We start from the raw sequence: 16,215 nt of genomic DNA on the forward strand, positions 1-16,215 counted from the left end.
GAAAAACCTCATGACATCAGTCAAACATCTTACTATGAGGTGTTGCGCAATGTCTTTCTCATCCACACTACAAATTATATTGTCCTTGTCACTGTCACGTATATACACAAGCATATATGCATTTGAGTGCCTTGTAAATTTAAAGGGAGAGTTGTTGAACCCAGGGTTGGTATGAGGTAACTGTAGACAAGAAGAAAAATGAAGCAAACAACAAAACTATGATTTTAAAGTAAAAATAAAATTCAGTGAGACAATGGTATCCAACTACAGATGAGAGAAGTGCCAAAGCAATCTTATTAGCTTTAACGGGCTACTACCTCTTCCTCACCACCATACTGCTCTTCTAAGGCCCTCTTTGCATCTTCTTTCGTTACTCGATCATCATCAAATTTAAACCTGAAACAAGCAAGTTATGTTGTGCTTTCAATTAAAAAAATAATAAGATATAAGGAAAAACATAAATACGTTCAAAAACAACTAAAGGGAAATCTAACACATACTCGCACCAACTATGTATCCCAATATCCCGATGAAACCCAGTGATAGGAGGGAAATATAAGGGGATATCTATAACACTAGGAATATGCTTATGATGGACATTTTTTATTGTCAAAGAATGAATATAAGAAAATATAGTTGATTGTTTAATCCAGAAACCAAAATAACAAAAAAGTTAATGAACTAAGGCAAACACCTATAGGCTCACCTACCAAGGACATCCAACAAAACATCCAAATAATATTCCTATACCGTGGAAAATTCTAACTGCGATAGAGCTTCCTTTCTTACCGTCTAAAAGCAATATGCAGTGTAGTATACTAGTGTGAATCTTGAAAACTTCTTTCAGATCAATGCAAATAACATTGTTTTATAAGCAAAAATATATTATCAAGGACCATTAGTAGTGCTCAAATTCAACAGTTACAACATCAATCTTTGAGAGAAATGCATGACGAAGGAGAAATGAACCAATCTGAAAACACGAGTTTTCAACATGAAAGTAAACCAACCCCACAACCGGACTTTCACTAAATCAAGCATCTCCATAACAATAAAAGATATATGGTTAAAACAACATTGATTACAGCTAATTGTATGTGATGCAAAATTGCACACATCTTGGGTTTTATTTATTAGCATTTTTATTTCATTTTATGGCATGTTATTCAAAATAAGATTTATTTAAATTCCAGAGAATTTTAAACATCCCTATCCCTTTCACACCTATGATAAAAATGGTTCATAGTCAACGTGTATGGTGCATTGTCTAAGAGACTGTTCTGTGCAAAACTGCAAATGATATCACAGCAAATTCAATCACAAGCTACTGTTCTAAAACCACAAGTACTCAATCACATTAATACTAATTTCAATATTGCTTTTTCTTCAGTCTCCAAGAGGTCAATAATCATTGATCACGTCAGTTTTCATGAAACATACAAGTGCCAGTAGTATATAAATACTTAAAGATTCCTAGAAATGATGCATACCACTGATTTGATAGAGTTGGCCTTATATAAGCATAGTAGTGTCCGCCATTAACCCCGCCACTATGAACCAAGACACTGAAAAGATTATGATGCAGACAAATTCATCAGTATGAACTAAACCACATAAATTAAGATGAAAGGCTGTGCTTTCTATCAAATTTCTGCAACAATAATTAATTTTGTGATGAATTTTTAAGAAATTCATTTCAACAGAAGAAAAATTAGAGAATTTGGAGGATAAGGGGCCATCCATAACAGAAGAATAAAAAATAATATTACAAAGAAAAGAGGATATATTAATGGAGTAAAGCATCCCAATCCCTCGCCCTCAGCACGTCTTTTTTGACAAACCCCCTTCAAAAGACCATGTTTTTTGCATGAAGTTAAATTCATGATATACAACATGTAGGGAGTATAATAAGCACAGAACTTGGGGGGGAAATAATTGTTTAAAACTATAAATCATATAATGTTATCAAAGCATAAATTGTTCCTTCCTATTCGTGATTCAGAAGTGCCTCGGATCCAACCAATAATTCAGACAGTATTTTCATTGTGATCTGCTATTTAGTCTAATGTCCAGAAAAAGAATGTGTGGGTTACTATTCGGGCGGAAAAGGAGCAATTGGATGAACATAGTGGCACTTTACGTGCACATTTTGGTGAAGCGGCCACGTGAAACTATCAGATACCACAATGAGCAATTGGAGAAAGATGGTGGCATTGTGTTAGGAAGAATTTCAGAAAAAGAAGTGCCCCTAACACAGATTCTGGATGAATCTGCTAGGGTTCTAACAATTTTATTAGAATTGGAGATAGAGAATTACAAGAATAGAAGGATCCCTCGATCCAGCCCACTGATTCCACAATCAGTTAGTTATCATTTACAAAACTAACTTTCCTTCTAGCCCTAACTTCTATTTATAGATTTTCCCTCCCTTTCCTAACTGCCTTAACTACCCAGCTGGTAGGAAAGGAGAGTTTGTTATTCTAACCAAACTCTCCTTTTCCCCCTTTTGTATACATGAGTGACCCTTGGCTTGGTATGAGCCTTATCACATTGTATATGCATATTTGAGTGAAACAGCAACGTGAACACTTCTCCCAATTTCGACCTTGAGGATAAGGTTGAGCTTCAAGTGGATTGTAATGATTGGACCCAAAAGATTATATATTTGGAATAATAAAAACTAAAAAGAAAGCCAAAGGAAGGATGAATAAAGGGAGATAGAATACTCGAAATGTTAGAGAATAAAAAATTCTCGAACTGAACAATGAAACCTCAAAATATGAGGTGAAACAAATGAGAACCAATTTCAGAATTAGAACTGCAGATAACACAAAAATCGGGACAGAAAGCAGATAGGGGTTCTTGTATTTAAAGTATATGATTCACCAATCATGTTAAATATGGCAGTGCAAACAAAGAGTTTGACCATAAAGGGAGCCATTGATTTCTTGATAGACCTCTACTAAAGGAGACAGATATTATTGGGAGTTGAAGTGATAAACGAAAAATAGCACTTGTAGGACAATAAACCCAAAGAGTCCAGACATGGTATCATCTTATTTATATTAGAAGACAAATGACTTGAATCTAGCAACAAAATTTTTGAAAAGAACCAACTTATAAGAGCACTATACAAAGATGGAAGATGAAAAGGCTTACGAAAAGCAATCGAAAGGGGACATTACACACCAAAGGATCTGCCAAAAATTTAATATGAAAGTTGGCATCCCACCTATTTATTGAGTGATAAATTTCCCAAGGAAACAAGAGATATAAATAAGGCCTAATATTGGGTGACAAATTTCTGACAGCTAACAAGGGTAGCACTAACCACAAAATTTGCATCCCACTGATTTGTTGAGTACAAAGCATAAATAACTTCAGATAAATGGATGTCATAGGGATGTGGGTTGAAGAGGAAAACATCAGTCATTTAGCTATCTATGTGTAGTTTAGAAACCATATTTACCAAAAGCCAATCCTCCTCCTTTTTTAGGTTTACAACAAATCTCCCAATTAACCAGATAATCTCTACAGATATCATTAACCCCAAACAACAGAAAAGCTCATAAATTTATTTTCTTTGTCCACCAGATACAGGAATGAGAGAGAGAGAGAGAGAGAGAATAATAAACAGGATTGCACGAGAGATGTACGACCTACAAAGAAAGAGGAAGCATACTTCCAACTACCTAACCACTTAGAAATTTTCCAAATAACAGGATCCAAAAATGGAGTGACTCAGGGATTACCACCCATAGAAACACCAAGGCAAGTGAGGGGACTTTGAAAGGCTTGTCAACCAGCCAAAATAGATTTAAATTCAAGCACCACACTAACCCCGCCAAACCTTGTTTAGATAGTTTAATCTTTAACCCCAAAATGACTTTATAAAACCAAAGAATGAGAAAAAAATAATAAAGGAATCAACGTTCGACTCCAAAAACAAAATTGCATCATCAAAAATATGAGTCGACGGAATATCAAGATAATCCCTAACACACTTTAAGACCCTTAAAAACCTCTTTGAACCACCCCAGAGACCAATTGAATGAGAATACCGACCACAATACTAAACAAAAAGGAGATAAAAGACCCGTAGCCTAAAATCACTCAACGAAAGAGAAAAATGGAAGTGCAGATAAATTGAAGGCTTAGCTTATTATTAGTGATCAAGGGGGTGAGATTATAAATACCTGTGAAGTGTATAGAGATTGCGAACACTTCTATCTGCTTCAGGAGATAGATACTTGCCACTGTCCCTATCAAGATCTAATTGCAAGGGGAACTCGTAGCGGTCATTGATCTGTTCAATCAAAATAAAGGTGTCAAAATGTACAAGATGAATTTAAAAAATGAATAATAGATAATAATAAACAAATATTATCATTTGTGGTATCCATGAGCCAAAAATAAGAACTAAGATGCAAAAATAAAACATATACATTTAACAAGTACAAAACTTATTTCAAGTAATGGATGCTTCAAAGTTGAAATCATGCGAAGAAGAACATTGCTTTCAGAAAATGGCTAAATTAGTGGGGACATTGTTGTTCACTTTGGAGCAACATAGGCAGTCAATGTACCCAGAGACCAGCCACAACCCCAAAGCACGACAGTGAAAGCCACCGGATGTGATGCCTTCACAGTTTCTTTTCCAATCACGTATTGCATATGGAGGCAAGGCAAGTTCAAACCACAATCCCCTTTCTTTCTCTCGGTCCTCTTCTCCGGCATGCTGCCAGCTTCCCTCTGGCCGTAGACACTAGACATTGGTTTTTGGTCTCTCTTTTTTCTGCAAGTTTTAAATCTTTCTCCATGTTATTTTAGTATTCAATTACAAGGGGCACACTACAATTCTCTTGGTCAATGTTTAATTTGCTCTGAAACAACAATGGGTCATTGCAATTAATTTATTTGTCATTGAAGCCAAGTGCTTTGACTCGGTGCTGGATAATGAATGGAATTTTTTTCATCTACAAGTGGTGGACACTGGAGCAGAGTTGAATCTTCATTAAATATCAGCATTATCTGCTTTTGGGTAGAAAAGCCTCCTTTGGTTATTGTCTACCATTAGAGATGATGTTATTTTGTTGCTCTCTCTTTCATTAGGTGCATTAAAGGAGAAGTATCTTTGTACTTTGGGTCGAAATAACAAAGGAAGGTATATGGTAACAGAACTTTATAGTAATGGAAGAAGGGGCACTATTATAGTCCCCAAGGGCCATATGTATGGAGGTTGATGTTGACAGGACTTGCAAGCAGGTCCATTATTATTACTAAGCAAGATGTATGTAGTTATTGTGTATTATCTGATTACCTAAGCAAGATGACAATCCTTAATGTGTTATTCATGATATTGTGCGTAATTAAGGAGAGGGAGAGAAAGAGTAAAACAAAAAACTGAAATCAGTTATTGTCATAGGCAAACAAGCATGAGTAAGTAGAGCCAAACCAGTTTCAACTATATGTCATTTTGGTGATGAGTACAAGGACAAGCATTCAGATGATCAATACCCAAAGACTGTAAATAGGAAGTGAATGGCCTGAATTCTCCACCTCTGTCACTTTGAATTGATTTTGATGGATTTATTGAATTGAGTATTGACCATAGTAACAAAGTTCTAAAATTAGTGATATTATCTGATTTTTGTTTTAACAAGAATATTCAAATGTGTCTACTGGTTGCATCCACAATGGATAGTAATATATGAACCATGTCATGGAATAGATTGGATCAGGGCCCATAAGTCTAGATATAGAAGATAAAAAGGATGACGATACACAAGTAGAGAATTAGCAGCAGGTAATTGATGTGTTTTGCCTAGAAAACAAACAGAACAAAAATACAAAGCACTTTAACTAGCATGAGATGTTTTACAATGATTTAGTACATCAGTTACAACATTCTCATGAGCATGTCCAAGACGACAATGACATAAAAAGAATGAAGACTTGTAGCAGATGAACTATTTACAAACATAGTGGAATGTAAGTTGGGAACAGTGCTAGGATTAGAAAGTATGAAGATTGTACATTATTTGCAAAAGCTGCAAAAAACCTAAAGGTAGGATTGTAGGAGTAAGCAGAAAATCATGCAAACATAGCCTTCTTCAGTAAGAATGCATCATAACAAAACCAGATCGAAATCCTGAGATTTTAAAAAACATGAATTAGGATGAAACTCAAAGTAACACGAATTGTCTCTAGAAACTGAGAAGCGCTAAGTTTTTAGTAATAGAAGGCACTATGTAGATTCTTGAGAGGTAAGGAAATGTGAGGATTGAAAGATGTATGAAATTTAGAATTGCCACAAGATGTCGTAGAAATCCGATACCATTACCCATATATATATTCATAAGAGAATTTCTGAGTAGGGTCTTGTAGAATAGCAGGGTTTGAAGTGAGATGATTAGTGACTCTTGAATCAGGTTACCACATTGGTTGGTGTACTTGGTGACTGCATCACCAGAAGTTGTCATGGCATACATGTAATTAGGTTGAGCTCGTGAAGATGGCCCGGCACTACGAGCGGACTAGAAAAGTGGGCATGTGTTAACACTGGTTCATATTAGGTAAGAAGAAGAACAACAGAGATTTGAAAGATACCTCATGGATCAGGAAATCCTATATCCCAATTTTATTCGATTATGAGAGAGATTACAATGAGAGAGAAGAATGATTATAGAGAGAATTCCCCACTGGTTTCCTTGAAATCAGTTACACAATTCATTAATTTCTTCAAAAGTAAGTCTAACAACTCCTAACTTTCTATTTATACTTTTCCTAACTAACTACCTTTTGGAAAGGTAGTTATTTTCTATTATTGCCTTGTTGGTGCCTCACATAAACCTTCATAATAGGAGGTTTATTCCTCATCCTTATTCTATCAGCATGACTATGAGGATCTGGTCCAACCAAGATGATGTTGGGGGCCTTGGAAAATAGTGACTAGAGAACTAAGTGAAAGTCATGGCACATGAGGATAAGTAGTGGTGCATAATGGCCATAAGGTACACCGAAACCAGGAGGTGAACCACGAAACCCATGTGAATTGATGTAATTTTCACCAAAACTATGGGAGCATAGAATGATATAAGCAGAAGTCATTACAAATGATAGGATGATAAACCCAAATAATAACTAACTACGTAAACAAACTAGCATTTTTATATTTCTTGTATATGTTTCTAGTGTTCTCTCAGAATTTCCCTTCTAAACGGAGCTCGTTGTGTTGCTTCAGTAATTAGTATTAGTATCATTATCTATCAAATTTATAAAAAAAAAACTAAATTATATGCAAAATTGCATCATTCATCAAAAAGATGAGATAGAGGGATAGCACATAAGAAAAGTAAAAAAATACAATGAAACATACAAGTATATAGAAAAAGAAACGTGAAGGAATTTATACAAAAAATTAAATTTAATACTAACCTTTACCATATTGTCACGCATGAAATCATATTCAAACCGTTTTAATTGAAGCTGGAGGACAGGTGGGAAATCAATGAACAAGACACCCTTCCTAGCCTCCTGAAAGAGTAATTAGTAATTACAATGATGATGGATGATGTATTAAAAAAACCAAAAACAACATTAGTAAAATAGCCAACACCCCTTCCTAGCCTCCTTAAAGAGTAATAACAATGATGTATTAAAAAACCAAAAACGACATTAGTAAAATGGGAAAAAACAAAAGCTATTAAAAAGAAAAGGTACAAGAGGTCTGAGGCTCCCCATCATTATGCCATCAAGGGATGGTCAGATCACAGCCTGAACTTCATAAAATTTGAGGCTGGTTCCACAACTAAAACCAATGAGAATGCATGAATACACTTTCATGGTTGCAGTATCCATACTAAATATCCAGTATAAGTACAAGAGAAGAAGTCGGTTCATGCAAACAAAAAAATTTAGTACTATATTTGTTCGGTTTGCTACTAAATGAAACACACTATCCAAGTCCACCAGTCCACCCCTTCAAATATGAAGGCCAACCTTATAATGTTGTGTGTGTTCCCTCGATCTACTTTATGGAGTTTTCTAAAAACTTAAGTTAGAATGTGATGAAAAAGGTATTCAATAACTTGATTGTTTACATTATATTATGTATTACCTATACTCTTGTATGTGTACCTTAATTTTAGAAACTCAATTGTACCATGTATATGCCCTTGTACAACTACAGGTATATGTCAATGTACAGGTAGGCATACCCATATCCATGCAGCCACGTCAGGTCACAAGGCTGTACTATTGCACCAAAAGCTCACCCTCAGAGTAATAACAAAAGGAAAACTAAAAAACTAGTCCAACCATAATTCAAGCAATTCCCGAACCCAAAACATAAATAAAATCATAAAAATATAGAATAAAATTAATACACAAAAGGGATATCAACCAGTAGACTAATGTGTGGCAAGAAATTCAGCTTCACAACCAGCACCAAAAACCTTTGTTTTCAGATTTTACCTGTAAACCGTACTGCTCAGCATGATACTTGTTATCACCCTCAAGTCGTTCAACTTCCACATACTTGTCGAAAGAATTATACACATCTCTACATCCTTTGACATCAAGCTGGAGATCTATAAAAAATGTCCAAATTTGTATGAAGTCCAAGAATACATGGAATGATGTAGTAAACAACACCAAACTAGACTGCATACCATAAAATGATTCCCTTCTTGTCGATTTATAGTCTACATTGATGCATTCAATATAGTTCATATGGTGGCCTTCAAACAACTGTTGTATGGTGCCTTCCACAACAGTTCCCTGAGCCAAATGGAAACCTCAGTACAATAATCTCCGAGAGATACATACAAATATAGAAATACATCAAGTAAAGGTGACTTTGTCGAAACAACATAACTACAAGCATTTACTATTAAAACATTGTACCTTCATTTTGTCTTCCAGCTTTTCGCAAAGAACCCTATTAAGCTCTTGAACATCATGCTGTGTGAATGAATCATATGTATCCCATCCAAAAGATTTGGTCAACTCTTTTGTTGCTACACTACTGTCACTGTACTGCAGCTTGTAGAATAAACTCTGTAATGCCAGAGGAATGCTCCCTGATGGCATATCATTCTCAGTTGTAGGCATATGGTACACAGCCTGTAACAAACAACAGTGTGAGTTAGGTGCTTCCTTCTAGAAAAAGTAAGACTTTAAAAACATATACAGGCTAACCTTTCTAAAATAAGGAATGTGGTACAATGTCTGAAGGAGAGAATTCATGTAACAGGTAGCTCCTTGGTTTTTTAGTCCAACATAACCAGTTTCCTTTTTTGAGTCATGTGACCAGTAATCATTAGCCTTACGTACAGCAACATCAGCCTCAACTATGCATGTATCATTCACAACATAACCTCTACTAGAATCACTCAATTCAGCAATAGGCATAAAACTAGTAAAACCCCAATCGCTCTCACGAGCAGTGAACTGGTGCTGTGTTTCTGCAATATGCAAAAGCAATTAAATATATTTTGTTTCCAATAAAAAATATAAGAACAAAAACACACTGGGGAAGAGGACAACATATAACAGAGAAACTATGAAAATAATAAAATTTAAAAAAATACAAAACTGTCGGCAGTCATGGTAAACTTCATTGGAGAAACAATCAGAACACCAAGGATCAATAATGGGAGGAATTACTTTAGTGTAATATGTATATTCATAGAAAAATAGAGTCATTATCCACTTCAGTAGTTAATCATATTTTTAAGTGGCTAATGGCGCAATTTTAGGTGACTGGGGATTGGTATGTTGACGTGGAAAAATTTGAAGTGTCCTATAAGGCTATAACACTTTTATAGGTTGACTTTGACATGGATCCATTTAAGTGTCCATGTTAATGTTCTTCATAGCATCACTAAAGTCCTTTGACTCCTTTTAATAATTTTCTAAATATAAGTGCAAAGAGACTTGAAAATGCAGTAATTCTGCTCTGATCAAAATACCAGGGAAAATGATAATTACAAAATTTTGCCAAGAACCTCAAAATCTATCAAAAGAATCTGCTCCATAAGAGAAAACACCCAAGTGTTCACCAAAAATTTCAAACAAGTTATTCCAAAAGAAAGTAACTAGCCAACAATTTAATATTAGCAACAATCTTTGAACTGAGCTAGCACAAAACACACATCTGGAGAAAGAGCAATGTGAAGCATGTGAATTGACGATAAAATGGTAATAAACCATAGAGTATCACTTCCCAAACAAAAGACTTGACACCTTAAAGGAATTTCCTCCTCTAGGAAGATGAAAAGGAAACTATAAAGAAGGATTACTAAAACCAGTAACATTCAAATCAAGAGAACAAAGTGTCAGTGGTAATGAAATGAAGATGTAATCCACATCTCCATTAAAATTTAGTATACTGCGGTGTATAAAAGAAATATGCTACAACATTCTAGGTCAGAAACATGACACCCAACCTAATGAGGCAAATTAAATTCCTTTTACTTTCCATATAAAAAGGGTGGCCTAGTGCACGAGACTCCCACTTAGTAGGATATGGGAAGGGTAAATGTATGTAGCCTTACCACCGCAAACAGAGATGTTGTTTCTAGGATTTGAACTTATGACTTCATGGTAACTAAACAGCAACCTTACCATTACTATCCATAAAAAGGGTAGCATAGTGCATGAGGCTCCCACTCAATAGGGTTTGACATGGTAGATATACGCAGCCCACAAGTAGAGAGGTTGTTTCCAGGATTTGAAACCATTACTTTCTGTCATCATAAAAAAAATTCGCTGTGAACACCTCTCACAAAGAAATTACCTTTTCTGACTGAGTATTTACTCTGAATTTGATTAACAATGGACAAGCTGAATTGGGCATATCTAGTCCATCCATAAGGCAATGTCGTTGAATCTGCAACATCTAGATACATCGACAAATGATCAACATTGTTCCCTTTTGGGAAGATGAGTATCCGCCTGCTCATCGCAAACAATTCAATCAGGACCGCCATTAAAAATGCACAAGATTTGGCATCCATATACATACATAAGTAACAAGCATTAGCAACTGAAGTATATGGGCAGAAATCTACATACCATTTGTAGCCCCCAACATAAAAATCGTCAGAATATACTTTCCTTGTAAGCCTTGAAAAGTTCTCTATGGTCCATGTGAACCTCCCGGACAGTGAATCATCCACTATTGGTACATCAGCTGTACTCATATCTTCTGTGTGGGTTACTGCCAAAAAAGAAAGTGATAAAATAAGAAAAACAACAAAAATAAGAGAAACGGTTACTTGCTTATGCCAATCATTGAACAAATTAAAAATTTGTCATAATTTCTATTTAATAAACAGCTGAAAATCTGATGCTGTAGATGCAACGTGCTGGGCGAGATCTTGAATTTCTAATTATCGACTTCCCCAGTCAAAAAGGTTCACATGCAATGTGGAGGTCAAATTTTGAAACTTGAATTGCCCACTTCCCCCACCCAATCAAACAGGTCAACACACAATGTGGAGAACAGAATCTTGAAACTCTAATTACTCACTTTTCCAATCAAACAGGTCTGGCAGAAAGAACCTTGAAACTGAAATTACCCACCTCCGCAATCAACATGTGATGACAAGGAAAACTCTTCAGAATCTAAATTACTGATTCCCCTATCAAACAAAATCATGAGTGTACACTCATGTATTGCTTCACTCTAAACCCTGTAGCTTAAGCAACTCTAGCGCTTCCTGACAACATGCAAGATTTGCCCTAAACCATAACACCTAAAATATGACAAGAACATGACCTTTGCTTGCTGGACACATGCACGTGCATACAAAATCATAGTAAAGTGAGAACTAAAACATGCAACATCCAGGAAAGAATCTTGGAACTCAAATTACATGTCTCACTATCAACACATGATACATAGAAAAGACTCTTGAAATTCTAAATTACCTACTTGCCCCAGTCAAACAAAATCATAAGTAACACTATGACGTGCATAGTGCTTCACTCCAAGCCCCCTTCCTCACAACATGCAGGATTCCCCCAAAACTACAAACACTATACCGTTGCTTCCTTACTCTTTTGCAAATTTACAAATGAAACATATTTTAAAATATATATTAAAAAAATCATTCAAATCAAGCCCTCAGTTTACTCTAACCTTTCTCAATGAACCACACAAACTTTCATAGACAAAAGGGCAATATACAATTGAGGCACTAAATTTAATTACAATCCACAATTCTACATACACAGTGAGCTCAGAATCATGATTAACAAGATGCATAAACAGTCATCAGAAACTAAACGAAATACATTTCTTGTATACCTTCCATTGGCTGAGGACCGTCAGGGATATCCGAGTTCGGAACCAACATTTCCTCGTCCTCTTCCTGCTGCTAAACAACAACAACATCAAAATTCATAATCAACGATAAATCTATCCATCGATCAAAAACCCTAGCAAACAACTAAACAAAGCACCGAACAAAAAAAGAAGAAGAAAAAGTGATAACAATTTAGGTCGATTCTGAAGCAGATAATCAAACCGTATGATGAGTGAATTCCATTGAATTAGAGCAAGTAAGAAACAAAAATCGCAAAACAAGTGTATAAAGAGAGAGTTGTTGATCACATTATCTAATGGCGGAGGAGGAGGCATTGGTGTAGCGGTTACAAATGGAGAACGCGATAGCGAAAGAGAAGAGATAGTGGCAGTGAATGTGAAAACACACAGAGCTATGTGTTGTGTATGTATTTATATATAAGTGAGAATAGCGAGTAGAGAAAGAAAAAAAGGGGCGTGATTATTGATTGATTTCAGTGAAATAAGCTTGGGTTGGTGTGGATCTCGTGTATCAAGATTAAGTACATGGAATTTCTGACGTGGGCTCAACCTACATCTTTAGGGTTTTTTAATATGAAAATCATATATATCATATTTCATCTATACTTCTATACTATTAATAAATGCAAAACAAATGATAATTACTTCATGATATAATTTTTATATTTCAAACTTACCCTTTTATATTTTTAATAACTACTATAAACTTCCATATATTACTTTCATTTTTTATATTAATAATTTAATATTATTAATCTTCCACACATTCTCTTATTTCTATCTTCTATCTTTCTTCACCCAATAGACACAAAATGAGAATTTGACATAAGTTTTATGTATATCATATCAACTATCACATATTATCTTCTTAAATCTTCACTCTTGATTTTATATATTGTAGTGAATGATAACAAATTGTCATATTTGTATATCCTATATCTATATAGTATAGTATGATAACACTATTGGAAAAATATCATAATTTATATATATACCTATATCTATATAGTGATATTTGTACCTATATATCCATATATATATATATATATATATATATATATATAATATCTTATTTTCCTATACATAAAAGAACTCCTCTAGAGAATATATCATTACTCTTTTTAATAATAAAAAAATTAAGTAGCATCACAATTGTACTAGTTAAGAATTTAAAATTATGAGATGTGTATGAGGGTGATGTTAAGAACTCAAATATTTAACTTTTCTATATAAGTATTTTGTGTTTGGTTTTCTTAATAATATTATGTACTAGTTAACAAAAACTCTATTGTGTATTATATATTTAAGTATTCCAATTAAGTTAGGAAAATATTTGGTGTATAAATAAATGTTTACCACTATATAGGAAACTTTCCTTATGGAAAAGAGAAAAATCAATATAGAAAATATATAATGTTTCATTTCTTTTTTAAAGAAGAAAGTTCTCTACTAAATGGTAGAAAATTAATTATACATTTAATAAAGTTATTTTAATATGTGTCATTGCCATATATCAAAGAGAGCATATATTTTTTGGTACATAATGTAATCTATTGTGAGTGTATAATTTGTTTGACAAAAACAAGAAAGTGAAATCATGTCCATTTTCAAATTAATTGACAATATTATATAAATAATAGTACTTAAAAATCAAATTCAGATTATTTTTTTAAATTGCCAAACTTTTTATTTTTTTCAAAGCTATTTTTTGGAAATAAAATTTAATTTTAATTTTCAACCGACGAAATTTTGAGATGTCAAATTTGATCAATAAACATGAAAACAATTCTTTTGGAGTCACAAAATAGATTTTTGACACTTCCAAAGTATAATATTATTTTCAATGGGGAAAATAGACACTAATTTTACGTTTTATTTAAATTGTAACTATTTTGATTTCCAAAATATAAATTTCCAACTAAAGAAGAAAACTAAACCAAAGATAATCTCAACTTTCATTATTATAATTTTATATCCAAAGAAGAATAATAATATTATGTTATTTGAAATAGTGAATATAGTACGTTATAATAAAGGTCACCCGCATTCTTATTTTTTGATATAATATGTATAATCTTTATATTATATTATTTAAGAAAAACAATTTAAATATAAGAGTGCAATATATAAAATCAATAAAGATTGAAGATTTAAGAATATAATATGTGATAGTTGATATGATATACATAAAACTTATAGCAATTTCTCATTTTGTGTCTATTGGGTGGAGAAAAATAGAAGATAGAAATAAGAGAATGTGTGAAAGCTTAATGATATTAAATTATTAATATAAAAAATGAAAGTAATTTCTGAAAGTTTATAGTAGTTATTAAAAATATAAAATGTTAATTTTGGAATATAAAAATTATACCATGAGGTAGTTATTATTTGTTTTGCCTTTATTAATAGTATATATATATATATATATATATATATTTAATTATTATTATTTATCAAATTTTGTATTCCTTTTCAAACTAATTTTTGGAATTTAAAGTTAATTTCAATTATGGATTTTCGAAAATTTCAAACATTATGAATAAGCTTGAAAACATTTATTTCTATGTGTAAAAATAATTTTTTGAAACTATCTAAGTATTATATACTTATAAAAAATATTACTATTTTAACTCTTGAAAAATGAATTTCTTAGTGAAAATGAAAAATAAACTAAAGATGATTTAAATCTCCATTATTATAATTCTAAATCGGAATGATTATAAATAATAATATATTATTAATAATTCTAAAAAACAAATATGGCATAAAATAGCCAAATTGACATTTATTGAGATTTGTATTAAAATGGTCAATTTTTTTCTTCCCTGACTATTTTTGGCAAAAAAACCCAACCTATAGGTACTCATGAAAATATTCACAATAGATATCTGCAATAATAAATTATGGGTGCTAGCGGGTTTTATGATATCCACCCTATGGGTAACCAAAAATTTAGAAATTTAGTTTTTAATTAAATTTTTATATATATTATAGTTTTTTATTATTATTTTAAGAATATATGTCACATATTTTATTATTATTTCGTAATAAATTACATATATTTGTCTATAATCATAAATTTATCATATTGTTCATATAATAATTGTAACATCGCGAATTTTCTATGTATCATTTATTAATTATTTATTTTACCAATGATTAACTTTAGAAATTAATCGGTATTGATTTTGTTAGGTATTAGTGGCCTAGGAACACCTACAAAGGGGGTTGAATAGGCGTAGCGGTTATCGGTCATCGTTTCTTGAACCAATAACCCAACTGCTGGAAACAACCTAGTTAATCGATTAACAGCACGCTTTAATCGATTAACTATTGCACATAACATAATGATCAGACATGCATATTGTACAGTTATTTAAACACAATTGAACATATATAATACATATATTTTTACGCACAAATATTAAGCATATGACAGTAAACAAATATCCAGAATATTAATTGCAGATTCAATTTATAACGTCAAGAAACTTAAAGAAGATTAAGAGAGAAAAAGAGTGCACAAAATGATTTTTATCATGGTTCATTTGCGGTACACTACAAACTACATCCATGCCTCCTCTTGTGATCTAGGGAGATTTTATTCTTCACAATATTGAGATACAATATGAATACACACACCAATTCAATTACAAGCACATGGGACGCTTCTTTCTTGAAATCTATGACCCCTAAATCCTTGGTTTGACTCTACCTTTCGCCTGAGAAAACCTTTCTCGCGAAACAGCCCCAGCCAAGATTCTTGTCCTCAAATCAAGACCTCCTAGCCTTGGTGAAGAATCTCAATCTTTATGGTGATCTCACACCAAGAGACTAATCCAGAAATACACAAAAAACACGTTAAATAGCAAGGTATACTA

General features: G+C 33.0%; 1 protein-coding gene across 4 annotated transcripts in view; it reads right to left on the minus strand.

Moving 5' to 3' along the window:
• LOC109360728 (ubiquitin carboxyl-terminal hydrolase 12-like) overlaps window positions 1-12,853 on the minus strand; it is a 28,128-nt gene extending 15,275 nt beyond the window's left edge. The window contains exons 1-13 of one of the 4 annotated variants that reach the window (XM_019605800.1): window positions 12,623-12,853; window positions 12,317-12,383; window positions 11,080-11,224; window positions 10,802-10,959; window positions 9,202-9,467; window positions 8,908-9,126; window positions 8,673-8,781; window positions 8,476-8,591; window positions 7,438-7,536; window positions 4,197-4,306; window positions 1,491-1,565; window positions 318-396; window positions 34-180 (exon numbers count right to left, since the gene is read on the minus strand). In XM_019605800.1, coding sequence (XP_019461345.1) covers window positions 34-180; window positions 318-396; window positions 1,491-1,565; window positions 4,197-4,306; window positions 7,438-7,536; window positions 8,476-8,591; window positions 8,673-8,781; window positions 8,908-9,126; window positions 9,202-9,467; window positions 10,802-10,959; window positions 11,080-11,224; window positions 12,317-12,383; window positions 12,623-12,649 — 1,617 coding nt within the window. In that variant the 5' untranslated portion in view covers window positions 12,650-12,853. Of the gene's footprint in view, window positions 1-28; window positions 181-317; window positions 397-1,490; window positions 1,566-4,196; window positions 4,307-7,437; window positions 7,537-8,475; window positions 8,592-8,672; window positions 8,782-8,907; window positions 9,127-9,201; window positions 9,468-10,801; window positions 10,960-11,079; window positions 11,225-12,316; window positions 12,387-12,622 lie in introns of all 4 variants that reach the window. The other 3 variants (XM_019605796.1, XM_019605798.1, XM_019605799.1) reach the window with 3 other exon arrangements.

Source organism: Lupinus angustifolius, chromosome LG11 (genome assembly GCF_001865875.1).
Source record: "Lupinus angustifolius cultivar Tanjil chromosome LG11, LupAngTanjil_v1.0, whole genome shotgun sequence".
Taxonomy (NCBI): Eukaryota; Viridiplantae; Streptophyta; class Magnoliopsida; order Fabales; family Fabaceae; genus Lupinus; species Lupinus angustifolius.